The following is a 14,891-nucleotide window of genomic DNA, read 5'->3' as shown; positions in this document are numbered from 1 at the left end:
GAGACAAAAGACTTGTATGCAGAAAATTATCAGACACTGATGAAAGAAATAAAAGATGATACAAACAGATGGAAAGATATAGCATGTTCTTGGATTGGAAGAATCAACACTGTGAAAATGACTATACTACCCAAAGCAATGTACAGATTCAATGCAATCCCTATCAAACTACCAATGGCATTTTTCACAGAACTAGAACAAAAAATTTCACAATTTGTATGGAAACACAAAAGACCCCGAATAGCCAAAGCAATCTTGAGAAAGAAAAATGGAGCTGGAGGAATCAGGCTCCCTGACTTCAGACTATACTACAAAGCTACAGTAATCAAGACAGTGTGGTACTGGCACAAAAACAGAAATATAGATCAATGGAACAGGATAGAAAGCCCGGAAATAAACCCACACACATATGGTCACCTTATTTTTGATAAAGGAGGCAAGAATATGCAATGGAGAAAAGAGAGCCACTTTAATAACTGGTGCTGGGAAAACTGGATAGCTACCTGCAAAAGAATGAAATTAGAACACTCCCTAACACCATACACAAAAATAAACTCAAAATGGATTAAAGACCTAAATGTAAGGCCAGACACTATAAAACTCTTAGAGGAAAACATAGGCAGAACACTCTATGACATAAATCACAGCAAGATCCTTTTTGACCCATCTCTTAGAGAAAGGGAAATAAAAACAAAAATAAAGAAATGGGACCTAATGAAACTTAAAAGCTTTTGCACAGCAAAGGAAATCATAAACAAGATGAAAGGACAACCCTCAGAATGGGAGAAAATATTTGCAAACGAAGCAACTGACAAAGGATTAATTTCCAAAATATACAATCAGCTCACCTGTGGCTTAGTATCAAAAAAACAAACAACCAAATCCAAAAATGGGCAGAAGACCTAAATAGACATTTCTCCAAAGAAGATATACAGATTGCCAACAAACACATGAAAGGATGCTCAACATCATTAATCATTAGAGGAATGCAAATCAAAACTACAATGAGATACCATCTCACACCAGTTAGAATGGCCATCGTCAAAAAATCTAGAAACAATAAATGCTGGAGAGGGTGTGGAGAAAAGGGAACCCTCTTGCACTGTTGGTGGGAATGTAAATTGATACAGCCACTATGGAGAACAGTATGGAGATTCCTTAAAAAACTAAAAATAGAACTACCATATGACCCAGCAATCCCACTACTGGGCATATACCCTGAGAAAACCATAATTCAAAAAGAGTCATGTACCACAATGTTCACTGCAGCACTGTTTACAATAGCCAGGACATGGAAGCAACCTAAGTGTCCATCGACTGATGAATGGATAAAGAAGATGTGGCACATATATACAATGGAATATTACTCAGCCATAAAAGAAACAAAATTGAGTTATTTGTAGTGAGGTGGTTGGACCTAGAGTCCGTCATACAGAGTGAAGTAAGTCAGAAAGAGAAAAACAAATACCGTATGTTAACACATATATATGGAATCTAAAGAAAATAAAATAAAAAATGCTTCTGAAGAACCTAGGGGCAGCACAGGAATAAAGACGCAGATGTAGAGAATGGACTTGAGGACATGGGGAGGGGGAAGGGTAAGCTGTGACAAAGTGAGAGAGTGGCATGGACATATATAAACTACCAAATGTAAAATAGATAGCTAGTGGGAAGCAGCTGCATAGCACAGGGAGATCAGGTCGGTGCTTTGTGACCACCTAGAGGGGTGGGATAGGGCGAGTGGGAGGGAGATGCAAGAGGGAGGAGATATGGGGATATATGTCTATATATAGCTGATTCACTTTGTTATACAGCAGAAACTAACACACCATTGTAAAGCAATTATACTCCAATAAAGATGTTTTTTAAAAAAACCCTATTAAAAAAAGAGATCAGATTTGTGGTTACCATAGGCAAGGGGGTGGGGGGAGAGGAAATCAGATGAAGGCAGTAAAAGGCTTTTTTTCTTCCTGAAAAAAAAGACATTAAAATAATGTTGTAGAGACCAGGAAAATGGTAAGAAATATATTTATGGATGAGAGAGTGATGAGAAATGAAACAGTCCTAGATTTTCAGCCATGGAACAGCACAATACTCTAATTCAAAAGCTATTTCCTGGGTCAGTGTTAGGGTAAAGTAAGCTAGTACTTCCCTTAAACACAGAATGTTAAAGAGGCACCAAATCTAAGTCATCAAGATAAAGAATGTTTCAATGTAATATTTTAAAATGAAAATTAATACCAAAACATGCACGAGGAACAAAATATCAAAATTTTAAATAAATAAATGAAATCACCCTTCATTTGCAGGTCCCTGAGAGTCTTACAAAGTAAGCCTTCATGATGCAACTGAAATTTGGGCAAATTCCATTTAGTTTATAAAATTCTTACCAGAGAAAATGAAAAAGTCTGACCTGCTAAATGTCCTCAGTTGCTTGTACACGGCAACTCTTCTTTCTAACCATATAGTCAAAGTGAGCTCCTGGGAAAGACATTTCAGGAACATGAGTTAAAAATCAGTTAAGGGGCTTCCCTGGTGGCGCAGTGGTTGAGAATCTGCCTGCCAATGCAGGGGACACGGGTTTGAGCCCTGGTCTAGGAGGATCCCACATGCCGCGGAGCAACTAGGCCCGTGAGCCACAACTACTGAGCCTGCGCGTCTGGAGCCTGTGCTCCGCAATAAGAGAGGCCGCGATAGTGAGAGGCCCGCGCACCGCGATGAAGAGTGGCCCCCGCTTGCCACAACTAGAGAAAGCCCTCGCACAGAAACGAAGACGCAACACAGCAAAAATAAATAAATTAATTAATAAACTCCTACCCCCAACGTCTTCTTTAAAAAAAAAAAAAATCAGTTAAGACTATCACGGGGTCATTAGAAATTGTCAAACATGGTAATTCCCTCAATTACAAACAAGAAGTAATCTTGAAAATATCACTGATTTTGCTTCCATTAAATATAGAAAAGTAAAACTATATTAAATACTTGTTTAGCATAAAGAAAATATAGTTTAAATAAAGTTTAATAACCCACGTTTTAATATTAAAATATATTTTAATATTCTATGCTTACTATTTAAAATATTTTAATATAAATATATTGTAAAAGTATGAAACATTTAAAATATTTAATTTAAATTAAATATAATATGAATTAATTTAAACATAACATTAATTTTAAAATATAAAAAATAAAATGCTGTGAGTTTTTTAATATTCCTACTTTTCAGATATTCAATACTTTCTCCCTCACTTTAATGCTGTATCCTTGAAAGACACCATGAAGTCCCAGAGCATCTACAGGGGCGCTCACCTCCCGCGTCCCCGGCCCCGGTGGTGGCCGCGCTCCGACTCACCCCCAGGGCGTCCCCAACACCGTCCTGTCGTCCCATCGCCGCCGCCGCGTTCCCCTTTCTCTGAGCCTTCGCTGTCTCGTGCCAGAAAACGAGCCCGAATCTGAAAAATCGGCTCCCCTTTCTCTGAGGCGGGGAATCGCTCTGATTTCCCACCTCAGACCGCTCAGAAAATGGCTTCTTTCCCCCCAAACTGCCTCGCTCAAGTTTCTGTGAGAAAATAAAGCGCAAAACTCAGGGGAAGCCCCGAAAATGCAAGGTTCCGGCTCCCAACCAGATAAAAATGTCGCTGGCGAGGCCGCGACAAGGCTTCCTCTTCTGCACTCAGCACCGAGAAAACGAAGGTTTTTCGCGCATTATGCTGATTATTAAAGCAGCCTCAGTGATTACATTTCGCCCTGTCTCTCGAGCTGCAGGAAACAGCTGCAGACGGCAAACTCAATAGTCGGCGTTTCCCAAGCAAACCCTGCGCCCTCTACCGGCCGCCTAGGGAAGGACGCTGTCCACAGTTCCAGGGAAGGAACCTTCCAGCTAATTGTTTAGCGGTTCCCGCGCGCTCCCCGGCGGCCGTCTAGTGGATCACTCAAATTCTCAGTGGCCCAATTCTATTTGCTAGTAGCGGGGTGATGCTCTGCTCCATCCGTGCTTGCTCTCTTGGCTGGACCTTGCCTAGAAGCCACAGTCAGGACAACAAGGAAGTCTTCCAACAGTTGGAACAGATGCAAAGGATCCCCTCTCAGTGGTCCCTAAAGGACAGAGCCGACTTCAAATTTCCTTGGCAAAGAGAGAATATCACCCAAATCCAGATGATTCAAGGCTCCTGCTACCACTATCTGATGCTCCAGCAGATCTTCCAACTCTTAAACACAGAGGACAGCCGTGCTGCTTGGAACAACACCCTCCTCGATAAACCCTTCCCTAGCCTTGATCAGGGAGGCTGGACTGACTGGAGCAGATGGAAGAAGACAATCTGGATTGTCCTGATTTGGGACTTGCTGCCCGGGAGTATTTCCATGGAATCCATGTCTACCTGAAGGCAAAGGAATACAGCCCCTGTGCCCGGGAGGTTGTCAGAGTGGAAATTGAAAAGTGCCTTTCCCTCATGTAAGAATCTTCAAAGAAATGTCAACAAACACAGAATATATTTTATACTTGTGACACTTTTTTTTTTTTTTTTTTTTTTTTTTTTTTTTTTTTTTTTTTTTTGTGGTACGCGGGCCTCTCACTGTTGTGGCCTCTCCCGTTGCGGAGCACAGGCTCCGGATGCGCAGGCTCAGCAGCCATGGCTCACGGGCCCAGCCGCTCCGCGGCATATGGGATCCTCCCAGACCGGGGCACGAACCCGTATCCCCTGCATCGGCAGGCGGACTCTCAACCACTGCGCCACCAGGGAGGCCCTTGTGACACTTTTTTATTCAATTACATTAGTGTTTGCTGCGTGCTCCAAAGCAATCTCAACTTACGTTTCTTCACAAGCTAAAAAATGTCTGAAATGAAAATCTTGATTTAAAAAAAATGTGTAGACATTTTTTCTTGTATAAATAATTGTACCTTATAAACATTTCTCATATAAATAATTTTATAATGTAATTTAAAGGATCACTTTAAGTTTTGGGCTGGTATTTGCTATTTTCAACATATGAAGTTTCTTTTTTTATAGAAAGGTTTTTCAGATAGTGTGGTGTTAGAGATATTTGTCAGTTAACTTAATGCTGGTTGCTGTAACAGGTAAACAGAAAGCTGTCAGGAATTTGATCATATAGAATGTTATCTTTCCCTGGTATAAGAGCACAATGCAGGCATTCCTGATCACATGGATATTCTGGTTGGCTCTCCTCCAAAGAGTGATTCGGAGACATGGTTACCCCCTGTTTTGAGGATTTTTCCATCATCAACAGGTGACTCCAAATTTGCCTGTATTACTTGAGTCTACTCCACTCGGTGGTAAAGGGAAAAAGTCTGGTGGATCACATGGGATGTTTTCAAGGGCCAGGGCTATACAGGGCAAGAGCACTTCTGCTCATATTACATGGCGTGGATTTATCCTCGTGGGAAACTAATTGCAAAGAAGTTGGGAAACTATTGGATGATTAATGGTCAAGGAAGCAAGTTCAGTGCATAAGTCCACTTTTCATCTTTACACTATTTGTCCTAATGAAGCTCTGAGTGTGGGTGGAGGAGAACAAGTAATGTTCTTGCTTGCACACACTTCATTAAGAAACGATCTGGGTGAGAGGGAAGCGCAAGAGGGAGGGGATATGGGGATATATGTATACATATAGCTGATTCACTTTGTTGTACAGCAGAAACTAACACAATATTGTAAAGCAATTATACTCCAATAAAAATGTATAAAAAAAACAATCTGACCCTCAGAGAAAGAGAAATATATGGTATCTCTTGTATGGGGAATCTAAACAAAAATGATACAAATGAACTTACTTACAAAACAGAAACAGACTCACAGACTTAGAGACGAACTTATGGTTACCTGGGGGGAAGAGGGAGGAGGAGGGATAGTTGGGGAGTTTGGGATTGACATGTACACACTGCTATATTTGGGATGGAGGCCAACAGGAACCTACTGTGTAGCAGGGAACTCTGCTCAATATTATGTGGCAACCTAGATGGGAGGAGAGTTTGAGAAAGAATGGACGCATGTATATGTGTGGCTGAATCACTTTGCTGTACACCTGAGGCTAGCACAGCATTGTTAATCAAATATACTCTAATATAAAATAAAAAGTTTTTAAAAATAAATAAAAAAATAAAAAATCTCATCCCCTAGTTCTGCCTTAAAAGAAAGAAAACAGTCAAGTTTTGATGTTTATTCTCAGGCTTAGTGATATTATGATTTCATGTATTTTTATTGTTCATTGGCTGGAATAAAGAGAAGGGAAAAAAAACTGCAATCAGACTCAAATTCTTATTCCACAAGTTCAGCTTGGGGAAGATGACATGGATGTCACTCAGAGTTCACAGCATCATAGACTATTTGAAAGAAGCATTCAAGTTGATGCCCAAAGGCAAAGCCTACAAGGAAAATATCCACAAGTGTAGACACATTACAAGTTGTTTCCTTATTTCCTGAGGGAGACAAGAAAAGTATGATCAGACAGCTCCTTGCAAGTACTTGAGGATAACTGAAGAAAAAGTGGAGAGCGAGTCTTCCATTTGTGTCCAAGCCTGTGATTCTCATCCTGATCTTCTAAATATTGGAAATACAAACTTGAAGAAAACATTCCTGCAGACCATCTTCAAAAAATATCTCACACAATATTCCATTATCACTTCCCTTGTAGAACCATGAAGAATTTACAATTTCTCTGTAGATTATTGTCCTCTCACATCATATCTATCTAATATATGTTGGTATTATTTTTTCTCCTATTATTATCATCATGAGTATGGATCGAGCTCCAGAAATGATAGGGACTGGACTAGCTGTCTAGGAAATGGGGTTGGGTAAGATGGTGTCTCTCCCTTTAGGTATTTTAAAGACTTCTGGGAGGTATTCCGAGGATACAGTAGATCAGGTCATGTATTAATATTTGGGCTTCTTCAACAAAAGAGCATAGACTGGGTAGTTTGTAAAGAGCAGAAATGTACTGCTCACAGTTCTAGAGTTTGGAAATCCAAGATCTGGGTGTCCATGTGGTCCAGTTCTGGTGAGAGCCTGCTTCAGGTCTCACACTACAGAGTTCTCCTTGTTTCATCACAGGGCAGGAGAGGGAGGCATTTATCTCAGACCTCTACTATAAGGGCACTAATTTCATTTGTGAGGCCTCCATCCCCACACCCTAATAAAGTCCCAAAGGGTCCACCACCTGATACAATCACTTTGGGGGTTAGGACTTCAAACTAATCATTTTGTGGGGACTGAAATATTCAAACCAGAAAGGTCATTGAAAGGTACATGCTTGGCATCTAGAAGAGAGAATATATTCATGCTGAGTAAATACAGAAGAATGAGCAATTTATCTGGCCAAAAGTGCAGGCCAAGGACTCAGAATCCAAACCTTGGTTTTTGACCTGCAGTAATGCTTTAATTATTATGTATCAAATTTTGGAAATAAATTGGGAATGGAGCCTATCGTCCCATGGAAGGGAATGAAGATACAGGATGAAAATGATCATTCGTCATTCTTTGTGAGGAGTCTCCAAAGAATCTCAGGATATAGGTAGTAATTGTCACATCAGTAAAGATCCACCGAAGAGTAATGTGGCAAATTGTCTGGTTGCTGTGACCTGTGTGAATCAGTGAAAGTTTGAGTTCAGATATGTGGCTCTGTATGTGACACTAGGCTAGTTCTTTCCTATCATGACCTAGTAGAGGACAAATTAGAGATGAGGCCATCTTCCTGAGTTTAATATAGTGCCGGGCAAAGGCTGAAAATTGTGCTGCTCTTACAACTTCAATCCCCAGAGCCATATGCACCTTGAAGGAAAGAGAATCCTAGTGGTTTTAGCAATTAACTCAGTAGGCATGACTGATACCAGTAGGAGTAGAGTGGGAATACTAGCCACTGTCTATTATAATCCCAGCAAATATGACCGTGATAAAGGAAAATAGCTTGGTCATTCGTAACTGCCTTCCAGTGGGAGGAGAACATCTGAGAGACTGCTTTAGTTAAAAGTACCTGTTGCATGATTACACTGGGCCTGGTGCCGAGGATACCACAGAGAATACGACAGAGTCCAGTTGCTACAGAGCTGATTTGCCGAAGATGGTCACATACCTATTATTTATTGAAAGATCAGAATTGGAGAGGGCTGAGGCCACAGAACATCCACTGCAAAATAAAAGAAGTCATGATCAGAGTTGAAAGTTAATTCTTTCCATGATACCAATCAATATTTATCCAGTTCTCAATTAATTACAAAGATGGTTTTCTTTTGTTTGAAAAGAATAGGCTTGGATTGGAACCTTTGACAGTCTTTGGGAAATTTGAAATTTAATGCAAAAATACAGAGAAAGATTCAGATTGGTGATGATTGCTAAATCATGCATTCTCACTGGGGATGATACTGCTTCCATGGGTGCAAACATAGTTTTTAGGAGTATGAACAAATCTTGCTATTACAATGGTTTGTGGCACTCCAAAACTCAACCTGATACTACAAAACCTTATTCCTTTGTATTCATTTTTGTCTTTGGGATTTTTTTTGTGTGTATCATACATAAGAGAAGTGTTGACACTGACTTCAGGGAAGGTAAACACACTGTATACAAATCAGTGTTCCAACCTAAGGTGACTTGATGGTTCATTGGAAGACTTTCTCGCCATCATTTTCTTGATCTCAAAGTCATATTGTGAGAGGTGGCCTTTACTTACTTACGAGCAGCCATTGGCTGTCTTGTGGATGTTGCTTATGTTTGAGGGTCAGCGTGATTTGGGATTGGGAAATTAAATACAAGTTGTAAATTGTATTTATAAGTAAAATACAAAAAATATGATATTTTATTATTTAATTCTACTAAAGTTGTTCAACACATCCATAATTATGGCAAGCGCTAAACAGAAAAAAATGTTGACAATATCTGGATGAATATCTAGCAGTCAGTGTAATTAAAAATTATTTTCTGATATGAAGCAAAATTAAAAGTTAAGTACCTAAAAATAAATATTAAAGAAATAATTTAGTTTTTCTATGATTTTGAGCAGCTTTGAATGATTTTTAAGTATGTCTGTACATTGGTATTATTATAAAGTACCTAAATTTTATTTGAATATATAATTTGATACATTCCTACTTATATAAGTAAATATACTACATTAAAATCACTTTGAAAACTTAGTTATAAAGTTAAATTAAAATTCAATAGCTTTTACATTTAAATTATAGCTTAAAATTTTACGTATTCTTAACCCTGCATTGAATAGAAAGAGTAAGATTTGCACTTTCTTTTTCTATGTATAAAGTAAAGATACACATGGAGTACAAAAATAGATACACAGTATATCTGTGGTATCAAAATTTCATTCTGGGGGCAATTAGGAAAAAACTATCTAAAAAGGCTCTGTGGGCAGAGGAAAGAGAGGCAATAATGAAAAAACAAAAGGTTGAGAAATGTTGCCCTAACCCATCTGGAGAGTGCAAAATGAAAAGCAAAAACAGAAGTAGAAAGTAAGAGGGAACATTCAGAAAATGGAAACGAATGGGTTCCCATTTAAGACCCAGGCCTGGAGGAAGGTCTTCAGAGAACCTAGAGAGCAGGGTTCACAGAGTCCCCACCTCAGCCAGGCTGGAAGCATCTGCAGGGTCCCCGATGGCCCCAACTGTGTCCTTACTCCTGGCCCTGGTGCTGCTCAGCTGCAACTCCAACTGCTCTCTGGGCTGCGACCTGCCTCAGACCCACAGCCTGGCTAACACGAGGGCCCTGATGCTCCTGCAACAAATGAGGAGAATCTCCCCCTTCTCCTGCCTGAAGGACAGAAATGACTTTGGATTCCCCCAGGAGGCGTTTGGAGGCAACCAGTTCCAGAAGGCTCAAGCCATCGCTGTCCTCCATGAGATGATCCAGCAGACCTTCCAGCTCTTCAGCACAGAGGGCTCGGCTGCCGCTTGGGATGAGACCCTCCTGGACAGGTTCTGCACTGCACTTTATCAGCAGCTCACTGACCTGCAAGCCTGTGTGATGCAGGAGGCGGGGCTGGAAGGGACTCCTCTGCTGAAGGAGGACTCCATCCTGGCTGTGAGGAAATACTTCCACAGAATCACTGTCTATCTGCAAGAGAAGCAATACAGCCCTTGTGCCTGGGAGATTGTCAGAGCAGAACTCATGAGATCCTTCTCTTCATCAACAAACTTGCAAGAAAGACTCAGGAGGAAGGAATGACACAAACCTGCTTCAACACGGAAATGATTCTCACTAACGAGACCACACTTCCACCTGTGCTGCCATGTCAAAGACTCTCATTTCTACTGTCATCATGCCCTGAATTGACTTGTCAAATGTTTTCAGAAATATTAAGCAACATGATGTTCTACTCTACAGGCACTAGTTCCTCAAAGATGCCCATGCTGATCTATTTATCTATTTTAATATTTATTTATTTAACTATTTACAAAGATTAAAATTATTTTTGTTCATATAATATTATGTGCACATTTACACTGTAGTTTCAGAGAAAAATACATTCTTTGTATTTAGTCAATTTATTATTTTCTTTGTTCATTAAATTCTTTTCGCTATGGAAAACTTCTTGTATTTATTATTTTAAAAAAATTACATCGTAGTGTATACACACACACACACACACACAATGAATACTACTCAGCCATAAAAAGAATAAAATAATGTCATTTGCAGCAACATGGATGGACCTAGAGACTATCATACTAAGTGAAGTAAGTCAGAGAAAGACAAATACATATCACTTATATGCAGAATTTAAAATATGATACAAATGAACTTATTTACAAAACAGAAACAGAGTCACAGACATAAAAAACAAACTCATGGTTACCACAGGGGAAAGGGGAGAAGGGATAAATTAGGAGTTTGGGATTAGCAGATATAAACTACTATATATAAAATAGATAAACAACAAGGTCCTACTGTATAGCATAGGGAAGTATATTCAGTACCTTTTAATAAACCACAATGGAAAAGAATATGAAAAAGAACATATATATGTATAACTGAATCACCTTGCTGTACACCAGAAACTAACAAAACATTGTAAATCAACTATACTTCAATAAACAAGCAAACAAAAAAAGAAAGTTAAAACGTTTAGCTTTCCTGAAAAAAGAAAAAAAACACCACATCTGATTGTAACCTGATTAAAGAATGGATAGTAAAGTTCACTACCCATTACTATGTTATTCAAGTTATAAGTAAAAAGAGACTTCTTCTAAGCCAGGTTTTATGCTGCCCTCAGGACACAGAGGTGAATGTAACAAATTCAACTGTACTTTCTTGTATTATTGATTTCTGTAGAGAAACCAGACTAAAAACAATAATCATAATTAATATTAGTTATATAAATGTTATACTGAGAAGAAGTAGAAAAAAATGAATCTCTCAGCAGTAGTTGGAACAAGGTATGTCAGGAAATAATAACAAAAGCAGTCAATATCCTCTACATTTGAGGGGCCAACATCCAAGTGCAAATGTCCTTTTGAAAATGGATTTTTGAGTCTGCAATTTACAAGCAGTTCCATGAACTGAAAGCCAAGGAACAGAAGTAGTTATGTGTGAAGAGTGAATAGAATAAGAAAAGGACTTCAAATTGACTCATAGAACCTTCAACTAGTAAAAGGAGGAAAGAGCCACCAGGAAAACAGAGGTAGAATGGCCATAAGTTAATAGGATAAAAGGGAACGGTGATAAGAGCCTATTTAAAAGACTAAAACTGCTTTCAGAATTGCATCATTCCAAACATGGCTTGAAACTGCTCAGTACATCGGGAAAATAGATGTCATTGGAGATCTTAGTGAGAGCTGGTTTGGAGAATTAATCACCAGAAACCACACTGGAGGAAGGGTGAATAAGAGAAGAGAACTTAGTGACAATTTACATGTCATCTGGGAGATCTGCCTTCTGAAATGCAGGAGAGAAATAAAGTGGGAACTAGAAACAATTGTGGATTTTTTTTTGCATAATTTTCTCTTTTTAAAGTATATTAATCTCTGGATAGATTTCATGGGTTTGATATATTGGCAAATCATATTACTATGTCTAATATTTTATTTATTTTAAATCATGACATTTAATTACTTACAATGATAATTATCATTCTTTTGATTAATAGGATGTTGAACGTCAGTCAGCTGCTCTGTGGATTGAAACCATCCACTACTTGGGGAAACAGATGAGAGGTGATTTGATGGAATTAATCAGCATAAACCATACTGGAGTAGGTGGAAGGGTGACAAGAGAAGAGAAGAACTCCCATTGTAATTGTTTCACCCTGGGAGTCATTTTACTTCTCTTACTCTCATCATAGTTATATTTACATTTGTTTTCCTTTTGCCTCGGTGCATCCAAGTGCAATGACAACTTTCTAAGAAAGTTGAATGGAGAAGGAAAACAATGAAGTATTGAACATTATGGAAAACAATGGTACATTATTGTACCATTTATGTTTCCATTTTACCTCCTTATTTTGGGACTAACCTCAAGATAAAATAGAAAGTAATTCAGAAGAGCAAGACAACTGCTGCCCAGAAAAATACTAAATTAAAATGAACATATCAAAATTTAAAGACTCTGAAACTAGTAAGGCAAAGATGGCTAGTTTTCTCTAGCATCATGTACTTGCCTCACTGCCCTGCATTTTCACTGTGAGACAAAAAATGATGAGTAAAGAAGTTCAGCAGAAATGTAGTCACTGAATAATCTAGGGACAGTAATTAAATACTTCAATATAAGCTTCTAACTGTAGGTAAATCATCATTGAATTCTTGTGGCCAGCTCAGAAACTTAAGAACATAATGAGTATTCAAGAGTTTAATGAATTAAATTCAATACAGAAATCAATATTTAGCAAAATAAAATTCATTTAAGGTAAAGGTGAAAAAAAAAAAAGACTTACCCAAACCCATGCCCCTTACACACACACACACACACACACACACACAGTGCATAATGTTTGGCTTGTGTCATCTGGAAGCTATGGAAATATTTGACACCTGAGTACCCAATGAAAAGAAGAGGAATTGTTCACAGAAACACTGTTGGGTCTAGGGCAGTTGATTGTTTTGGGGACAAAAGCAATTACCCTCCAGTAAAGTTTTGCTAAAAGTTGAAAGTGTGATGAGTTGACTCAATGGCAGCTCATTTAAAGAGTGAGTTAGTGAGAGTCAATTGGACAATGTGTGGCTTGTGTGCGCACTGAGCCAGAAGGTGAGATTAAACATGTGCTAATGGGTGAGGGGAGGTGGTACCGTGAAGGATAAACATGTTGTGGGGCTTGGAATTAGAACTGAAATGCAGCTAAAAAAATGAAGAAACCAGCCATGGATATGGGGAACAACCTGAAGAGTCATTAGTAGGAAAACGTTGAAAGAGTGAAAAATGCCAGTTGCATTTCTGGTCTTGAGGCCCTAGCAAAGCACTGCCACCTGGTCATACTTTCTGTACACAAAATCTGAGCGTATTATTCATTAATAATTTTGTCTTGAGTAATTAATATGAACCCTAGATAATGATAAAATTGTGAACAAGACATAGACCTTTCTCCTAAGGGAGTTACTTGTCAAACAGGTCTAGTAAATCCTTTCTTTTTTCTTTTGGCCGCACTACAGGGCATGTGGAATCTTAGTTCCATGACCAGGGATCAAACCCAGGCCCTTGGCAGTTGAGAGCGCAGAGTCCTAACCACTGGACCACCAGGGAATTCCCAAGTAAATCCTTTCTTAAGAGGATAAATCCAGAGGACTGAGGGAGCTTGGCTGAGAAAGGAAATAAAGAGGGCAAAACCAGAGCCCAGGATCAGAGGTAAAATTTTGTTCTTAGCAAGGAGAACTGTTTGCATACTTTTGATTTTAACCAAGAGAATTTTGTCATTTGATAGCTTTCAGTTCATTTACATTGAAACATCTGAAGATTTTTGGCAAATTAAACAGAAATAGTGAAAACAATAATCTAAATGATTGATGTCTTCTAATCTATTCTAATCTATTTAGAGCATACATAAAGGAAAGGGAAAAAAAGAATAAACATCCAGAAAATGAAACATTACAATATTATATTTAAGAGACATTTATAGAAAGGACTTCAGAGAAACTAGGGGCCAGGATTCACACAGACACACACCTCATCCAGGCTATCAGCATCCCCAAGATCCTCAATGCCCACCCTGTCTGATGGCCCACTTGGTGGTTAGCTGTAGCAGCATATGTTCCCTGGGCTGTAACCTGTCTCAGAGGCATGGATTGGTTCACAGGAAGACCTGATGCTTCTGAGACAAATGAGGAGGATCTCTCTAATCTCCTGAGTGAAGGACATCTCTGGGGGACAGTGGATGGCAGCAGCTCCAGAAGGCCCAGGCTATCTCTGTCCTCCACAAGATGCTCCAGCAGATCTTCCACCTCTTCCACACAGAGCACTCCTCTGCTGCTTGAGACACCTCCCTCCTGGACAAACTCTGCACTGGACTCTGTAAGCAGCTGGAGGATCTGGATGCCTACTCGGTGCAGGTGATGGGAGATGAAGAAGCTGCCCTGGGAGGGGTGGGATCTACACTGGCCATGAAGAGGTACTTCCAGGGAATCCATCTCTACCTGAAAAAGAAAAAAGACAGTGATCTTGACAGGGAAATTGTCAGAGTGGAAATTATGTGCTCATTCTCTTCATATTCAAAATTTCAAGGAAGATTAAGAAGTAAGGTAAGGAACCTGGAGATGATACTCTAACATACTAAGTCACATTCCCATGTGTTCAGTCATTTTACAGAATCTTATTTCTCCTTTAGTCTTAGAATACGTTGGGTTAAATTGCTCAAAATTGTGTTAAAATGTTGTTCTTAAATGATTATCTCTAAAGGCATCATTCCTTGAGAGATACCTACAATGATGCTATGTATGTACT

At 39.1% G+C, this 14,891-nt stretch overlaps 1 protein-coding gene across 1 annotated transcript; it reads left to right on the top strand.

Annotated features, from left to right (window-relative positions):
- Positions 1 to 9,620: 9,620 nt before the first annotated feature.
- On the top strand, positions 9,621 to 10,190 carry LOC307054345 (interferon alpha-1-like; the record flags this gene model as incomplete). Its single annotated transcript, XM_079705979.1, has 1 exon — positions 9,621 to 10,190. One exon carries the CDS (start codon positions 9,621 to 9,623, stop codon positions 10,188 to 10,190), a length of 570 nt encoding a protein of 189 aa, XP_079562105.1.
- Positions 10,191 to 14,891: the final 4,701 nt, after the last annotated feature.

This window comes from Hyperoodon ampullatus (assembly GCF_949752795.1).
Source record: "Hyperoodon ampullatus genome assembly, chromosome: 6".
Taxonomy (NCBI): domain Eukaryota; kingdom Metazoa; phylum Chordata; class Mammalia; order Artiodactyla; family Ziphiidae; genus Hyperoodon; species Hyperoodon ampullatus.
Note: the sequence above shows the minus strand (reverse complement) of the source record. Positions and strands in the feature narration are given on the sequence as shown.